At 47.8% G+C, this 18,085-nt stretch overlaps 1 protein-coding gene across 1 annotated transcript in view; it reads left to right on the forward strand.

The window, feature by feature from the left end:
* Positions 1-965: 965 nt before the first annotated feature.
* RGS17 (regulator of G protein signaling 17) overlaps positions 966-18,085 on the forward strand; it is a 45,574-nt gene continuing 28,454 nt past the window's right edge. Inside the window, exon 1 of the mRNA XM_075554352.1 lies at positions 966-1,106. Coding sequence (XP_075410467.1) covers positions 988-1,106 — 119 coding nt within the window. The 5' untranslated portion in view covers positions 966-987. The remainder of the gene's footprint in view (positions 1,107-18,085) is intronic.

Consider the following 18,085-nt stretch of genomic DNA (forward strand, 5'->3'; position numbering starts at 1 on the left):
TCTGATTTCTAAGCTGTCAGACTAAATTGGTTATCATTCTACAAAAAGAAACTTAATATTTTTATCATCAATAAAACTGAAAATCAGGATTGTTCCCATCAATTAATTGGTGGCCACTTCTTTGGGCTGACTTGTAAAGATGCAGAAGGAGCCTCCTTCAGCTCAGCATTGCTCTTCTCGGCCACGCTCTATCAGCTGCACCGACTTGAGGGCATCTTCTCTTTCCCCAGTGTCCTTATCAAATGAAAATGTCTCAAGGATGGACAAGGAGGAGTTACCCTTGCAGCAAGGATGCCCAGGAGAGACAGAGGTTCTTTGGTAACATGGTCACGAATAGGCTATATGGATGAGTCCGCGGTGCAATGAGGAGACTGAGTGTTTTTAAGGGGTGGGAGGACAGCGATAAAGCCAAAACAACAACAAAATGTGATCTTCACAAGGGTATATAGTTCAAAGCATTGCAACATGACTTGTAAAACTCCATCACCCAGATGGCAAACACCACTGGAGAAATGAGTGGTACTCCCTCCCTGTAAACATTGAAAGGCACTTCATGTAGGGAAGTCAATCGATTCATTCTTGAACCAAGAAGGAAGTCAAAAATAAACCCTCAGACCTTTCCATATTCACCTTACCAGCTGATCGCAATGCCCTGGCAACGTCGGCACTGTGAGTTTATGTGGCACACGGTAACAGAAGTGAGTCCCCAACATGTCTAGACTGTTCTCCTACTTCCCCCCCACCCTTGCCTCTGAGAATTTTGTAGCCTGGCTGCTAAAATTTACTTGTTCTTCATCTCTTAAGAAAACCATCCTGCTCTGGTCATCGAAGTAGGCTTCATGCGCCACAGGGTCACTCTGAGTAGGAACCCACTCAGCAGTGTGAATGACTGAGTTTCATTCAGCCTGGACGGCTTAGCTGTATGCGAATTCCCACTCTTCCTGTGTTCTCTTTCCCTGTAGCTGATTGGGCACTGAAGTAGCTGAAATGAGAAAACGGCAGCAGTCACAAAATGAAGACACACCGGCCGTGGCTCAAGGCCCTGGAAACCAGAGGCCCAACAACACGTGCTGCTTCTGCTGGTGTTGTTGCTGCAGCTGCTCTTGGTATGCGTAAGTACCCATCTGATACAAATGGCAAGAATGAATGGCAAGAATGAATGTGCCCAGCGCCTTCTAGGGTTCTAGAAACTTCTCCACATGCCATGTTTTTCCTTCCAGGTAGGCATTCTTGAAGACTATCATTGGTCCCATGTAAAATATTGCTCCCATGTAATTCTGTTTTCTAAAGGATCTTCAGGACAGCAAAATTTAATATGTCCTCAGAATCTGAGAAAGAATACATCTTTTTATTCTTCTCCACCCACAGATGAACATAAGATTACGGTTACGTGTTTGTGTACCAGGGAGCAATATTGGCTCCACTGTTATCGAATGTGCAACTGCATAAAGATCCACTCGAGAGTGTACTTTCGTCAAGATTGGCTATTTGATAGGTGTCGATCATATGGTTTTGCATAGCTAGATAGTTAAGGGTTGGAGAGGCAACCTCAGACACAGATGCCCTGCCAATAGGAGAAGAGGCACAAGTGTACCAACTAGTGCCCGCAAACCCCGGAGGTCAAAGGCTGTACCTAGTCTGAAGGCCGAGTCAGTTCATGAAAAATGCTGAAACCAGAGCCAAACAACCTGTCCACCATTGTGATTTTATCACTGATAGGCTGTGACATGGTGGAAACCCTGAATCTCATGGATGTCTTGCTTGGACAAGGTCCTTCCAATATGAAGGAAAGGTCCATTTTAAGGTACCTCAGAGAACCTGGCCCAGTTCCAAATTCCCACAATGTCTTGAAGTAAAGGCAGGTAGGTCCCAGAGTGTCAAGATTCATGCAGAGGACATTCCTCTGGAGGATGCAAGATTTAATAGACTTTTTCTTCCACACGCAACTTTTTGGGTCTTTTAAGATGGTGTAAAGCTTTGGTGGCACAGTGGCTTACAATTTGAGTGGCTAACTGCAAGATCAGCACTTCAAATCCACCAGCGACACCAAGGCAGGAAGATAAACTTTTCTACTCTCATAAAGATTACGATCTTAAACCCAACAGGGTGGTTCTACTCTGCCCTAACGGGTTGCTGCGAGCTGGCATTGACTCAATGGCCATGGGCCGTCTGTTTATCTTCTCAGTGTCTCTGACCAACCTTACAGGAAGGCCCAGAGACTGAGACATCATCTTCGGTATGGCCTCTGTTATTTTTGTGATATAGCGGTCTCAGACTGTATCATTGTGGGCCGAGTAGAAGATAAAAAGCATAACGCAATAACAGAATGTTCAATGCTGGACAAACCAGCATTTCGAGAAAATTCCAGTTCCAGAAATCCAACAGGTACTGTAGGACGCTGGCTAGTTTAAGGGAGTTCTGCTTAGTCTTCACCTGTGTGACCTTGAGCAAGTTCCTTAGAGTCTGTGCTTCTAGATTCCTCATCTGTCAGATGATGATAATAAGATTCCCTCTCTGATAAAATGAAATGAGAAATGTGAAAATGAAGTGAGACCAGTACACAGAAACATCTTCGAATAGTGCCTTTCCAACATGAGAGCAAGTTCACAGGTGTTTCCAACGGGATTCTAGCATATACACACGTGGGCTTATTCTAAGGAAAAAAGAAAGATTTATGTCTCTGATGTCAGTCGAAAAGGTCAATTAAAACACAGCCTTCCAAGGAACCCATGTAAATTCAAGGCAGCAAGATCAGTTCTGAAGGTTGTGGCAACAGTTTTGTTTTTTATTTCAAAGGTAAACTCTTGATAAATTTTCTCAAAAGACAGAGGCTTATCATGGTGATTTATCATAAAGTTAAAACCTGCATTGATGAGGAAAAGACCAGGATTCTTACGCCAAGAGTTGTTTTCCCATCAGGACCCCGTACCTGCTCAGTCTTCAGGAGTAGCAAGAGCTACTCTACAAAAATTTTATTGGGAAAACTTAGCCCACTTAACCTTACAGCACTGATCTTGTCCCTTAGAGTTTTTCTTGCTCCCCCAAACTCAAAGATTACAGGGGTCATTTAAACATGTAAAAGGAGCACAATTTAAGGCCCTCAAGGACCCCAAACTGCTGTTTTGAAGTGGTGTAAGTGGAGGAGTATAGAATTCCTTGGGAGTGTGGTGAAGAGATGCAAACACCCCCATCACAAGTGTGTACAGCTAGAGGGAGGAGAGGTAGAGAAACAACAGCTTCACATCTTGAGATTTTTATTCAACACAGCTTTCTACGATTTTGTAGCCATCCTTTTTTTACTTACCCTGGTAGATAGGGCTAACATTTAATAAGGGGTAGCTCCTTGGGCTATGGACTATTGGAAGAAAATCCCTTTAAAGAGAAGCTACCTTGAAATAATAAGATCAGTTTATTAATATAATAGAACAATTACCTCAGAACAGAAAGCTAGTTTATTGGAAACTCTCTATCAAGCATTGCAAATGCATTGCCCCAGGGTTGAGAGCAGTTTCTGTTTTCTCTGTGCGTGACACCATGTTCCAGTCATCCCTGTGCGATCATAGTTAATTTCCAAAACGTACATCTAAATTGCTTCCAGATTAAAACACGGATATAGAATCCTGACACTGTCATACTTCATCTGCAGCCAAACCAGTCGGTGTGGTGCGTGCATTTTGGGGCTCCAGTGTCTGGGTCCTCCTGAGCCACCCCTTAGGACTGTGGGTCTCCACCTTCCTGATGCTGCGACCCTTTCCTACAGTTGCTCATGTGGTGGTGGACCCTCCCACCAACCATAAAATTATTTTCATTGCTACTTCATCACTGTCATTTTGCTACTGTTATGAATCGGTGACCTCTGTGAAAGGGTCGTTCAACCCCCAAAGGGGTCGGAACCCACAGGTTGAGAACTGCTGCCTTAAGAAAAAGAGCCAATCTACTTTCATCCGGTGGAGAGCCTCAGAAAAGCAAGGGGGAAGTTTTACTCTGTCCTTTAGGTTCACTCTGAGTCAGAATCAACTCGATGACAATTATAGACTTGCTTTTCTCTGCTATATGGATAATTCATTAAATGTACTTTTATTAATTTTTAAAGTCTTATTAACTAACAAGGAGCCCTGGTGGCATATGGACTACACTTTGGGCTGCTAACCACAAGGTCAGCAGTTCAAACATACCTACCACAGATAAGTTAGAACACAGAGGAGTCGGTCTACCCCCGTGGCATTTATAGGCTCAGAAAGCCACAGTGGGGGTCCCCTCTGTCCTGAATGGCTGCTCTGACTCAGAATCCACTCGATGGCAGTGGTTTGGGTTTTGAGTGTTGGAAGGTTTGTTAGGGTTGTTGTTTTTGCATTAATTAACAAGATACTCAATACTAATTTATGAGCATCAGATTGCCACAGAACCTACACTCTGCACTGAGATCAAAAGAGGTTTGGGAAGTGGCCTTCCACCACTAGGGGGTACATATTGAGCTTTCGAATGTGGTGTGTTGCAGGAGTGGCCCAGTAGTTGTAGAGTGCCTCTGTCAGGAGCAGTGCTTGGGGGGTCCCCCATATGGCAGCCTGAGTCCAGGCAGTGCAGTGCACAGCACACACTGTGCCAGACCCCGTCCAAACAAAATGCGCCCTCACTGCCATTGGGTTGATTCTGGCTCGTAGTGACCCTACGGGCAGGATACAACCATACCTGGGGGGTTCCAAGACTGTAACTCTCCATGGGAGTAGAAAGCCTCATCTCTCTCCCACAGATTCGCAGGTGATTTCAAACTGCTGGCCTGGAGGTGAGCAACCCAACATATCACCAGGGCTCCTTGCTAGCTAGGCCCTCTGCAGATGACAAGTGTTCGGGAAATCTAACGCAGAAACTGCTTGTTCCAAAAAGATGAAAGGAAAGTGACCGTCAGCTATAGGTTTTAATTGCAACAACTTGCATTGCAGCAGATGAAAACGTTCTCTACACATGCAGTTTAAAAATGGCATTCTTTGTGTACTTTTGAGTTTCCTTGGGGAACCAATTAAGGCTGATTTGCATAAGAAGGTGAGAATTGTTTTTCACATTTCCCAGGCTTAGTTAAAAAAAAAAAGCTGAGCAAAAAATAAACAACGAAAAAGTACAATTTAGAGACAGAAATATGTTAGAAGTAAACATATGGCCTATCTGTCCTTTGTGAATACAAGCAGTTGTTACGGGACTGACTGGACGTGCTCTTCAGGAAATGGTGCTGGGACACATGTGTGCCAAGGAGCAAATGTCGCTACCTTGTCAAGCTTCGATAGCACCCGTCGAAACAAGATATTTTTCACAAGTTTGTTTTCTCGTTCTTATTTCCTTGTCAACCCTTTTCCCATTAAAAAAATTACTGTTGTCTTTATAAAATTGCCTCTAATTGTTTTTGAGGGATGAGAATACAAAATAAGAATGAAACTGTTGAATATTTCCATAGTTTTGTTCGAAACTCTAAAATGTTGGCAGATCTTTTATGTTGATTTTTAAAACTAATGAGCACTCCCTCTCTGACAAGGAACCAATTTTTTTCTCCAAAATAGTCTCTTGCTGCCTCTCGATTCTTTCCAGTTCACATCACGAAGAACAGAGGGATTAAGGGTACACTGTTTTTTACTTGGCATACATCGTGTGTAATGGATGCCTCCGCCTAGTCCATAAATTCACAGTCTCCACAGTCACAAATCCTTCTGCACATGGGAGCCCTGATGATGTAGTGGTTATGTGTTGGGCTGCCATTCTCAGGTCTAGCAGTTCGAAACCACCAGCAGCTCTGTGAGAGAAAGCCTGGCCTCTCTACTCCCGTAATCCGTTACAGTCTCAGGAAACCCACAGCGGGTTGCTATGAGTCAGAATTGACTCAACTGCTGGGAGTTTTCTACACCTGGGACTAAGTCTGACCGGACCAAGCGAGAGGCCTGCCAAAGCCCCTTGGCAAGTGCATAGGAGCTTTGGGTGGGCTCCTCACAGAGTTGGCTGCTGCTGGCCATCATCACAACCCCAGTCAGTGAGGTGGTCTGGGTAACCATGAGAGGACACACATGAAGGCCATTGTCACTAGAAACTGCGCTGTGCTCACAAAACCAAGGTGTCGCAAAAGGAGGAATATCGAAAGTTCCCATTTGCTTTGAGTTTAAAGCTGATCTCCAAAGTCTCCCACAAACCTTCTCCTAACATCAGAAGAGACATAGAAATGACCCAGGATACTTTTCCAAATGAAATCTCTTAGGGTGACTCCCTCTGTTCACACCTAGCTGTTTTGGGTGGTAGCCCATCAAACAAGAACAACTTCCATGCGTGTAAAGCTCGTTACGGAAGCCGTTCGGACTCATTGTGTCCCTTCGGAGCTTTCTGAGACGGGATGCCTTTACAGAAGCAGGTAGCCTACTGCTGGGACGTTGGAACTCGCTGGCTTTGGGATTAGCAGACTAACGCCTCAGTGTGGCCCCAGGCCCCTTTATGCTTCCTCATAAAACATGTAGAGCTAAGGAGACCTCTGCTGTCTCTCTGTGTCCATCCAGCTTGCACACTGCCCTGGGCTTTGTGCTGCATGAGGTGAGGGGCTGGCTTTGGGGTAGTGGAAGACAGAAGTCTTAATAGCTACTGTCCTTCCCCCACCCCACCCCATTTGCAGCTCCCAAAAGATAGGCCTATCTTTAGCAGTTGTACATACTGGACATAAGAGTAATCTTTTGTTTGAAGAAGAAAACAAAAATCTTCCTTGCTAAAACCAAAGTTTGGAAAATGGAGTTTCTCATTTCCTCACTGAGGAAATCGATGCCATGCTGCTGTGACTCGGGGCTCGCTCGTCAATGAGGGAGGCTTCAAGAGCTGGTGGGGACATGGGATAAAAAATAATGGGATAGTTTCACAAGGTTTTTGCAGTGCTGTTATTGGCAAGGTTCTTTCTTCCCAGCCCATCCTTCTGTCGGCTCTTCTCTGGGTGTCAGTTAAGGTCTTCCAGGAAGAAGGTCCATAAAACCAACTCACTGCCATTGAGAGAATGCGGACTCATAGTGACCGAACCCATGGGGCAGGGTACACCTGCCCTTGGGGGTTTCTGAGACTGTGTCTCTTTAGGGGAGTAGAAACCCATCTTTCTCCTGCAGTGCAGCTGCTGGTTTCAAACTGCTGACTTTGTGGCTAGCAGCCCAATGCACAACCATGACGCCACCAGGACTCCACCTCAGTAGGTAGGTTACATAAGTCGATCTGTAGATCATTCCCACTGCCATCAAGTCAGTGATGACTCCTAATGACCTTATAGGGCAGCAGAGAACTTCCATGGGGAGCTTCTGAGACTGTAATTATTTATGGGAGTAGACAGCCCCATCATATCCCTCGGAGCTGCTGCTGTTGGTGTAGAACTGACAAACTTGCGGGTTGCACCCCATTGCATAACCACTATGGTAGCAGAGTTCCTTGAGCTATGGAACTAGATACCAAAAACCCAAACCCAATGTCATCAGGTTGATTCTGACTCACAGTGCCTAGATAGGTAGATGGATGGATGGATGGATGGATGGATGGATGGATGGATGGATGGATGGATACATGGATAGATAGGTATTGTCTAAATGCTTGTAGGAGCTGGCAGGTCTGAAAGTCATTCATATAGATCAGCAGTTCTCAACCTGTGGATCACGACCCCTTTAGGGGTTGATCCACCCTTTCACAGGTGTTGCCCAATTCATACCAGTAGCAAAATGACAGTTATGAAATAGCAATGAAAATAATTTATGGTAGGGGGTCACCACAACATGCAGAACTGTATGAAAGGGTTGCAGCCTTAGAAAGATTGAGAACCACTGGTTCTAGAGGGTCTCTGTGAGTCAGAACCAACTTGGTGGCATGTACCAGCCAACCTTTCATTTCCAGACTTAAGACAAGCCCTGTCCAGAGCTGCATACTGTGCAGCCTCATTAAAAATTACAGCAACGGAAAGTTTTCCAGTTGCAGCCACCATCTCACGCACTAATGAACATTGCCTGCACGTTTTCTGCCACAGCACCCAATTCTTCATTCGTCTCGGGAAAGATTGCTCTTAGGATTTAGGAAGTGAATTAACCCTGTGAAAGCTAAAACTGTCTCCCTCTAGGATACGTTAGAGTTGCCAGGCCAGGGGGTCACTCTCAGTAAAGAAATGTTCCATGTTTTAGAAGTGCTTTTAGGTTCTCCCATCCCCACTTTTGTAACCTGCATCACCGCCGCTACAGTTCAAATCAGTACAAACAGCGTCTCCTCGGACACTGCCAGACACTGGCTCCCCGCCAGTGGCAATACCGAGAGGCACGCTTTAAAAGGTGAAGGATGTTTTTTGAAAGGAAGGGCAATAACCTGTGTCTGCTCTATGCTGAAGAAACCCCCCTCCTTGGAAATCAAACTGCTGCCTTCTCCAAGGTGACTCATCCCATCGGCAGAGGCAGCGGCGGATAACTAATCTCGCCAGTGTCTGTCTCGCCCCCCCTCGCCCACTGCTGATTCATCCCCGACGTCGGCCAAAGTGACTCTCTCAAAATAACTTTCTGCATAGGATTTCCAAAGTACCTGGAGCCAGATCATCATAAACACCCCAGACAAAGAATCCAGGAGCTTGCGGACCCCCCTTAGTCACAGCATAGGTCCAATTTCTTAGTCTGTTCTACAAATTGCATGTGAAAAGGCCAGGCTGGGTCCCTGGTGGTGTGGATGGTTTGACCTGGGCTGCTCACCACTGAGTTGGTGGTTCCAGACATTTGGATGGCGGTGACCGACGTGAGGTGTGGCCCTGCTGTTCCTTCCCAGGTAGGGCACACCCTACACTGAATGGCCTTCTTGGCATAGGACCCCTATTCCCAAATGCGAACACATCCACCGCTCCAGGGGTCGGGCTTCTAGGCGATTCCACAGAAATAGCCCAAGTGGGAGGCTATGACACACAGGAGCCAACGCCGACTCATAGCGACCCCATGGGACAGGGTAGAACTTCCCCTGTGCGTTGCCAGGGCTGTGGTTTTCTATACTGGAGTAGAAAGCCGCATCTTTCTCCTGAGGCACAGCTGGTGGCTTCAAACTGCTGTCCTTCCAGTTAGCAGCCCAGCACGCACACACTCTGTCACCAGGCTCCTTCCGCCGTCGGAGGCTGCGTATCCCAATCCAGAATGCTGGCTCTAGTGGAAAGTTTTCTCTCTGTGGCTCCTTTCCACATGTATAGGCCCGGCATACCCTGAAGATCTCTATGTAGCCAAATTCCCCCTGGTTCTAGGAGTTTTCAGGAGCCCTGGTGGCTCTTGGTCAACTTTGTGAAAAGCTGGCTTCTCCTCAAGGTGGACCAGAAGGAGGGACTTGGGGAAAGAAAAGCTTCAGACCGAAGATGAGGGGACATCTTTTCAGAGGACTTGAGACAGGATGGCCCTTCAGGCTGCCAGTCCACTCTATGTGAAGTGGAGGCCTCCCGTCGTCCTCCCTCAGTGCAAAGTGCTCAGTGTCTAAGGTAGTGTGAAACCCAACCCTTTCATCTTCCAACTTAATTTATCGAGTCATTGGGCTGTGTTTTAAAAGGTACCCAAATCCCCCTAGTCACAAATAATGGTACCCCAAAATGGCATGATGTCATTGAAGATGTCATAGTTCTGCTACAACGGAGCACTAACACTGCTACAAAATAAGGACCAGCTCTTATTTATGTGTTTTTTTAGAAACTTTACACAGCAAATTAGGATATCATTGAACAATCTCAATCTCTCTCTCTCTCTCTCTCTCTCTCTCTCTCTCTCTCTCTCTCTCTCTCTCTCTCTCTCTCTCTCTCTCTCTCTCTCGATTCAAAAGCCCTGGTGGTTTGGTGGGACATGCTAACCTCAAAGTGTGCAGTTTGAAACCACTATCTGCTCCTTGGGAGAAAGAAGATTCTTTCTACTCCCCTAAAAATGTTGCAATCTCACAATCCCACAAGGCCAGTTCTACCTTGTCCTATAGTCACTATGGGTTGGAATCAACTTGATGGCAGTGAGTTTCATTTTTGCGCGTTGTTCACCATACAATTGCTTGTATAATGCAGCTGGTCTTCCAAATCAAGCGAAGGTGTTGATGAACCTTGTGTTGTTAACGAAGGAATTTTCCCCACCTAATCCATTTTATTAAGAGCCAATCCAGCCACCATCATACCATTCCGTAGCTCAGTCATACCAAGCAGTGTTATAAAATTGCTACCAGTTTCTCAAAAAAGGAAGGGATTTTTGAAATCCATCACCAGAAAACCCCCATGATCTTTTAGTTCCCTTTCTCTTTTCAAAGCCCTCTGGAACAGAGAGAGATCGAAAGCCACGAGAAAGAGTATCGAAAGTGGAGCACCTCGCCTTTTATCTTCCCATGCCAGGAAAAGAAATCGATGTTCGCAGGCAAACGAAACTGCAAGAGAAAGAAAATTTTGAAAGTCACTCACAATGGCTCTTTTGAAACACATTTTTTTTAAGTTGAAATCTCTTCCTACCTATTCTGTAGTGAAAAAATCTTTTCTAATTAATTTCTTCCCTAAGATTGTATTATCCAAATATCACATTATCCCAGCAGGACACCATAAGAAAATTACTTATTGGAAAGAATAAGCACAATTTAATAGGATTATGCCTCTTTTTTAGAGCAAAATATTCCTAGACCAAATGACTCTGGTCTGGGGAATAGTCAGAACATTTTCAAATATCAAATATTTTAAAGGAGAAATGAGTACAATTATATATACTCCCCCCTCCCCCCAAGATTAAATGTATCTCCTTCCAATGTGATTATTGGTCTCAAAGGAAAACTGAAGGACTTTTTTCAAAATCCTTATATATGATCATCAAAACTCCATACATGAAGGAGTACATACCCCCCAAAAAAGATAATGCCTCCCTGATGCTTTTTTTTCTCCCTACCCTCCGGTTAGCTTTCTTTTATTCTGGTTTGATTATGTTTTTAAAAGGTAACAGAGCCACCTAGTGGACAGAGACTTGATAGCTGACACTCTTAGTTGTTGGGTGGCTTGTAAATACCATCTTAAGCCCAATCAAATGAAATACATGTTTTATGGCATATGATTTCTATCCCCTTACAACCCCCACCCCCCAAAAAAGTTCTTTTTCCGGTGATTCCAGCTCACAGATTTCACCATGTTCTGTAGGGTTGCCACAAGTTGGCATTGACGTGACAGCAGTGTGCTCAGTGGTGGTGGGGGGTGGGTGGCAGTAGTGATGTTGTGTCCAATCTTTGGAAACTAGGCCACTGGAACTTTTTCCAAAGGAACTTCTGGATGAATTCAAACCTCCCCTCTTTGGGTTAGCTGCCGAGCACTTCACCATGTGTGGCATCCAGGGACTTGGTGACATATGCAGAGTACATGATTACAATCTGTAATGGGACTCTTTTATCTTTATGCTACGTAGCGGGCCCATGCTTGTGGTGAATGTGTATCGATGATTATTGGATCACATCTGCAGGCACAAATGTCTAGCCGCTATTGCCAGCCCCACCAAAACCCAAGTTGTATTATGAAAACACCGGAAGGAGGTTCCCATCACAGGTGTCGCTGGAATGGAGTTGTGGGTCGTTGGTGTTGGTTGTTACAGGGGTGCAGCCCCCCTCCTAGTGCTTTGTTCCCTTTCTATGCAATGTGTTTCTTCTCCTCCTTCCCCTTCCTCATCCCTTCCCAGTTTCTCTTGCTGATGGAAGAAGATGTACACCGCAGGTGGGCCTTTCCCATACCTGATTCACGGTCATAAGCACCAGGCCCACTCTTCCTCTTTGCTGCCAAACCCACTTAGCGGCAGATACTATAGTGGGATAGTGTCTACAAAGCAGTCTACCTAGAAAGTACACCTCTCGGGGCCATCCAGGTTTATAAATAAGGGAAAGGTAAAACACCACCACGAGCTTTCATGGAGATAGTTGGCATGCCCAAGTGGTACTGACCAAATGAGTCGGAGACCAGCAATCAGAGGGCAAGTCCTGCAGGCCTTGCTCCCCTCTGTTTGGTGTAAGTCAGCCTTGGCGATGGTCTCCTTACAGATAATGTGGCAGTGACGGGTCACAGATGCCCTACCGACCTTCATAGGAAGGCTGCCAGGAAGACATAGTCAGGTTACCTATGAGGAAGCGTTTTCTAATCCTGGTCAAAGAGAAGATGTTCTTTCCTCAACCTAGAGTACAAAGCTTGTTATTGTCATTTGCACTCGATTTCCCATGGCCTTTGTGTGACTGCGCCTTTGGGGCATACACTTGTATTCTCTGCTTTCTACTCAGTGAAGCCGATCACTGCCACTGGCTCCTCATTCCGTGTGGCCAGATCCGTGGCCAACACCCTCTTCAGGGCAGAGCACTCTAGATGTGAAGTCTGCCTCATGCACCCTGGCTTTCACACCACACACTGCCAATTCTATCCCCCTGTGCTCACCTGGCAGATCTGATCTGTCCCGAGGCACACTGATATCACGCCTTTTTACAACTTCCAGCGTTTCAGCACATTTTTATCCCCTCTGCTCGGAGCCCCTCGGCCCAGGTCTCCATCTGGCTAACAGCGGCTCAGTTTTTGGCCTAGTTTAATCATCACCTTCTGTGTGAAGCCCTTCTTTCTCAATCCTCTCCTGCAAAAGTAGAAGCATTGGACCTTCAGCTAGGAAACGCCATATGCGCCCCTCCTTCGGGCTATCACACTGTCAGGTGATGTTGGTTTACCTGTCTCAGCCCCCCCCCCATACAGCAGAGCTTTGGCCTGACTCATTTTCACTTCTGAACCAGGCAGTGTTGCATAAGTCAGGTGTTCGAGGCCTATTTGTAAATTGTTTGCTCCTGAATAAAGCCGTAATGTTTTATTATGGCGTTTTAATGACGAGAACAAAGCCTTGCCGGAGTAAGCTACGGAGTCTGTTTCAGAACCTGAAGGATGTTGGGTTTATTTTTTGCACCAGGAGGTTTGGGGTAGAAGCTGTAGAATAAGGAGGAGAGATTGATATCACGGTGTGAGAATATTAGAACATTGAAGGAGATCTTTCTTTGCTCCAGACATTGGCGCTGTCTTGGAACCTGGATGTCAGACTTTATCACATGAAAGCATCTTATCGATTCGTCTGTTGAGGTTGCTGTAAATAAGAGTGGGTTTGCAGCCAGCCTCAGCTCCAGCATTGCCATGGCGACTCGAGTGTTTGTCTTCTTTGCGAAGGTTTCAAGGGTTCTCCCAGAGAACCGTTTGTTCTGAAAGTTCACGATTTTCCAAAATAGGCCTGCTGCGTCACCTTGACAAGTCATCAGGTGAACTACAAAAGCAAGGAAAATCACTGCCCTGGAGTTTATTCCGGGCCATCGTCACCGTATGGACAGAGTAGAACTGCGCCCCCCCCCCCCACCCCATAGTTTCCAAGGTGGTCTATCTTGACAGAATCAAGCTGCCACACCATTTTCCTGTAGAGGGTGTGTGTGTGTGTGTGTGTGTGCATGCGCACACACGCATGTGCAAATTGCCCACCTGTTGGTTAGCAGCCAAGTTTGTAACTACCACACCATCAGTGATCCCTGATAAACTCTACATGGGCAGCCAACAATCGTCTCCCCACCTCATTACTCCCACCCCCTGTAAACAAACAAACAAACAAAAAATCCACCCTGAACAACAAGGACATTCTTTTTTTTTTTCAATTCTCTAAAACATACGAAAGGTACTTTTCTTCCCAGCACCTCCATTGTAGGGAATCTCTACTGGGGTTTAAAAATGTTTGTTTTATTAGAACACAGTCTAGATTTGGGGCATTTCCTTCCATAAAATATTTCAGCGTTGAGGAAAACTCCTGCAGTGTGCACTGTCTGTGGATTCTGTTCTCTGTCTGACCCTCATTGTGGACAAGGTAAGAAAGCCTCATTGTCAGTGTTACCGAGAGAGTCAATATCAAGAGCTCTTTCTCCACACAAGCTCTTCTGCGTGGGGGGCTGGTAGCTGGCCTGTTAGCACCGTTTTTCTACCCTGGATAACACATGCATGATGATCTAGAGAAAATATTTTTTATCAACGTGTCAAAAGATGATACTGCTTAGAGCAAGACCAGGTGTAATTGGCAACAGAGCTCTGTAATTCCCAAGACACAGATGGCCATCCAGTGGCGGCCCTCCTTGTTCTTCTCCTTCCCGTTTCTTAAAATGACATCTATCGTCAGTGGCTCTTGATGATGGAAATCAGACGGGAAACCTTGAGACGGACATTTGGGAGGCACAGAGTTCAGGACATTTGCCTGTTGCGGGAGCCCTGGCATGGCCATAGGTGAAGCACTGCACTGCTGCATCACAAGGTTGGTGGTTCAATCCACCAGCCGCTCCTCAGGAAGAAGATGAGGCTGCCCACTCCCACACATGTTGACAAAGTTGGAAACACTGTATGGAGCCACTATGAGTATGCGTGGACTCAGGAACAGTGGGGATAGTCTGGTTTTTGCTCAGCTTCTTTCTGTCAGGGAAAGGTCATCAATATTACAACAAGAAACAGAAAACGTGGTGAATGGAGGAGGGCATTGCCCGAATGTCTAGTATCTGTAGTTTTGGTACTAATAGGTGTCCATATTTTACCATCTGTAGAAGTGAAAGATGTAAACACAGCCCAATCATTCATAATGATCACTCTAATATGGTGGCATTTGGGATGTTTGTAAACATGACAGAGACTGATGTAAGAGCCAGGCAGGATGTGTGTTCCTAAATGTGTGAGTCATGCCTGGGGATCCCAGCTTGATCGCTTCCACAGGGAAGGCACAATGGCGAACACAGCTTTCAAAGACTGTGCAGGACCACTGGCCTCCCTGTGCTCTGTGTGCTGTACACCTAGGGATCCTGGCAAGAAGTGTAACAGGTGACTCCCAACGGGTTACGAATTAATCAGAAAAAGAACTTTCTATTTAAATAAGAATGTACCCAAAAAAAGGCGAATTTGTCCATTTGGCTTCATTCCTCCTCCTCCTTGTGCTCCTGCTCCTCCTCCACCACCACCACTATCTCCACCATCACCCCAAGTCCAGTGGCACCTCCACCTCCACCACCACCATCACCACCACCATCTCTACCACCACCTCTACCTCCACTTCCACTTCCACCTCCACCTCCACTACCACCTCTACCACCTCCACCACCACCAGCACCACCACCTCAATCACCACCTCCATCTCTACCACCACCACCACCTCCACCACCTCCACCACCACCACCACCACCATCACCTCCACTACCACTACCACCACCACCACCACCACCACCACCTCCACCTCCACCACCACCTCCACCTCCACCACCACCACTACCACCACCACCACCACCTCCACCATTACCACCACCATCACCTGCACCATAACCACCACCTCCACCTCCACCACCACCACCACCACCACCACCACTACCATCACCTGCACCATAACCACCACCTCCACCTCCACCACCACCACCACCACCACCATCACCTCCACCACCACCACCACCACCACTACCATCACCTGCACCATAACCACCACCTCCACCACCACCACCACCACCATCACCTCCACCACCTCCACCACCACCACCACAACCACCACCACTGCCACCGCCACCACTGCCACCACCACTACCAATCACCTCCACCACCAGCTCCACTACCACCACCACCACCACCTCGACCACCTCAACTAGCACCACCACCTCGACCAGCTCCACCAACACCTCCACGTCCATCACCACCACCTCCACCACGACCATCCCCACCACCACCTCCATCACCACCACCACCACCACCATCACAATCACCTCCACCACCACTACCGCCACCACCACCACTACGACCACCACCATCACGATCAGCCTCCACCACCTCCACCAGCTTCACCTCCACCACTTCTACCTCCACCTACACCAGCATCACCACCACCACCACTTACACCACCATCACCTCCACCACCACCAGCACCACCAACTCCACCATCACCACCACCACCACCTTCACTTCCAACACCAGCACCACCACCACCTCCCCTCCACATCGACCTCCACCAGCATCACCACCACCTCCACCACCACCATCATCACCACCTCCACCACCACCACCACCTCCACCACCATGACCTCCACCTCCACCACCACAATCACCACCACCTCCATCGCCACCACCAGCTCCACCACCTCCGCCACCACCACCACCACCATCTCCACCATCACCACCCCCACCCCCACCTCTATCACCACGACCACCTCCACCATCACCACCTCCTCCACCACCACTACCACCTCTATTACCACCACCACCACCACCACCTCCACCATCACCACCCCCACCCCCACCTCTACCACCACGACCACCTCCACCATCACCACCTCCTCCACCACCACTACCACCTCTATTACCACCACCACCACCTCCACCATCACCACCACCTTCACTTCCAACACTATCACCACTACCGCCTCCACCACCACTACCATCACCTCCATCACCACCACCACCACCACCTCCATCACCACCACCACCACCTCCATCTGCACCACCACCTCGACCACCTGAACCACCACCACCACCTCCACCACCACCTCCACCAGCTCCACTACCACCACCACCACCTCCACCACCTCTACCACCATCACCTCCACCACCACCACCTCCACCATCACTACCACCACCACCACCATCACCACCACCAACTCCACCACCACCACCACCACCACCTCCACCATCACTACCACCACCATCACCACCACCAACTCCACCACCTCCACTACCACCACCTCCACCACCATCACCACCTCCACCACCACCTCCACCACCACCACCACCTCCACCAACTCCACCACCACCTCCACCACCACCACCTCCACCACCACCACCACCTCCACCACCACCACCAACTCCACCACCACCACCACCTCCACCAACTCCATCTCCACCACCACCACCTCCACCACCACCACCACCTCCACCACCACCACCACCTCCACCACCTCCACCACCACCACCACCACCTCCACCACCTCCACCACCACCACCTCCAACACCACCATCACCACCACCCTCCACCTCCACTACCACCAGTGTCTAGGAAATTTTCAGAGTATTTTCCATCATGACTGCTCCACATCTCTATGATGATTACAGATCTGTCAAATACCAGAGGTGCACTCTTAGCAGATCCTTTGAGAAAGGAACAAACCGCCTCTACAGCACGTGTGGCTTTAGTGTATGGTAGCATGGAGGTTTCTTTTCTTTGTTGTGTGCTCTTGGGCTGATCTGCTGGTCCTGACTCACGGCCACCTTCCAGGACCAAGTAGAAATGCCTGATGTGGTTCTGGAGATGAACATCTTTATGGGAGAAGAATGCCAAATCTTTTCCTTTGGTAGCTTCAAACCTCCCACCTTTGGATTAGCAGTCACACTTGTGCTATCAGGTTTCCTAGGTCCCCTCAAGTTGCAAAGGCTTCTAAAGCGCACACCTGCAGAGCCCAGGAAGGGTGCGCTACATGACGCGCTCCTCACTCCCCCATCTCTGCTGCACCAAAGGGGCGGCTGCCTCACCCACCCTTCACCCTCCACGACAATTATCCTCACCAGCTAGTTGGCTTTGATCTCCACTTCCCCTAATTCTCTGGGTTACACCAATGTTATGAGCAGTGTGCCCTTTCCCACTCCTTCGTTCTGCACAGTAGGAGCCTGGTGGCACAGTGGTTATGCTTTGGGCTGGGATGCACATGGTCGGCAGTTCAAAGCTACCAGCTGCTCTGCTAAGGGAGAAAGACAGGGGTTTTCTATTTCCATAACAGTTAATCTTGAAAACTCAAAAGGGGAAATTCTGCCCTGCCTCAATTTACTTTGATGTTAAATTCCGCTCCTCTCCATGCACCCCCTTCCTAATGCAGGAATCCTTTCCAATTCCCAGTGGAGACTGCACTTTCTGGAGTCACTTTCCGACCTAGTCCTCTGTCCGTTGTATGTTCGTCTGTGCCTCAGCCCCATCCTCCCCACTCCTCTTCAACTCTCTCAGCACCCTCTTCATTGCCACCTTGCGCCTGGGAGCGTAAGAAAGAGTAAATGAGATGCTGTCTCCTCTTCTCAGCACACTTCCCAGGTGGGCGC

Source organism: Tenrec ecaudatus, chromosome 7 (genome assembly GCF_050624435.1).
Source record: "Tenrec ecaudatus isolate mTenEca1 chromosome 7, mTenEca1.hap1, whole genome shotgun sequence".
In the NCBI taxonomy this organism is placed as follows: Eukaryota; Metazoa; Chordata; class Mammalia; order Afrosoricida; family Tenrecidae; genus Tenrec; species Tenrec ecaudatus.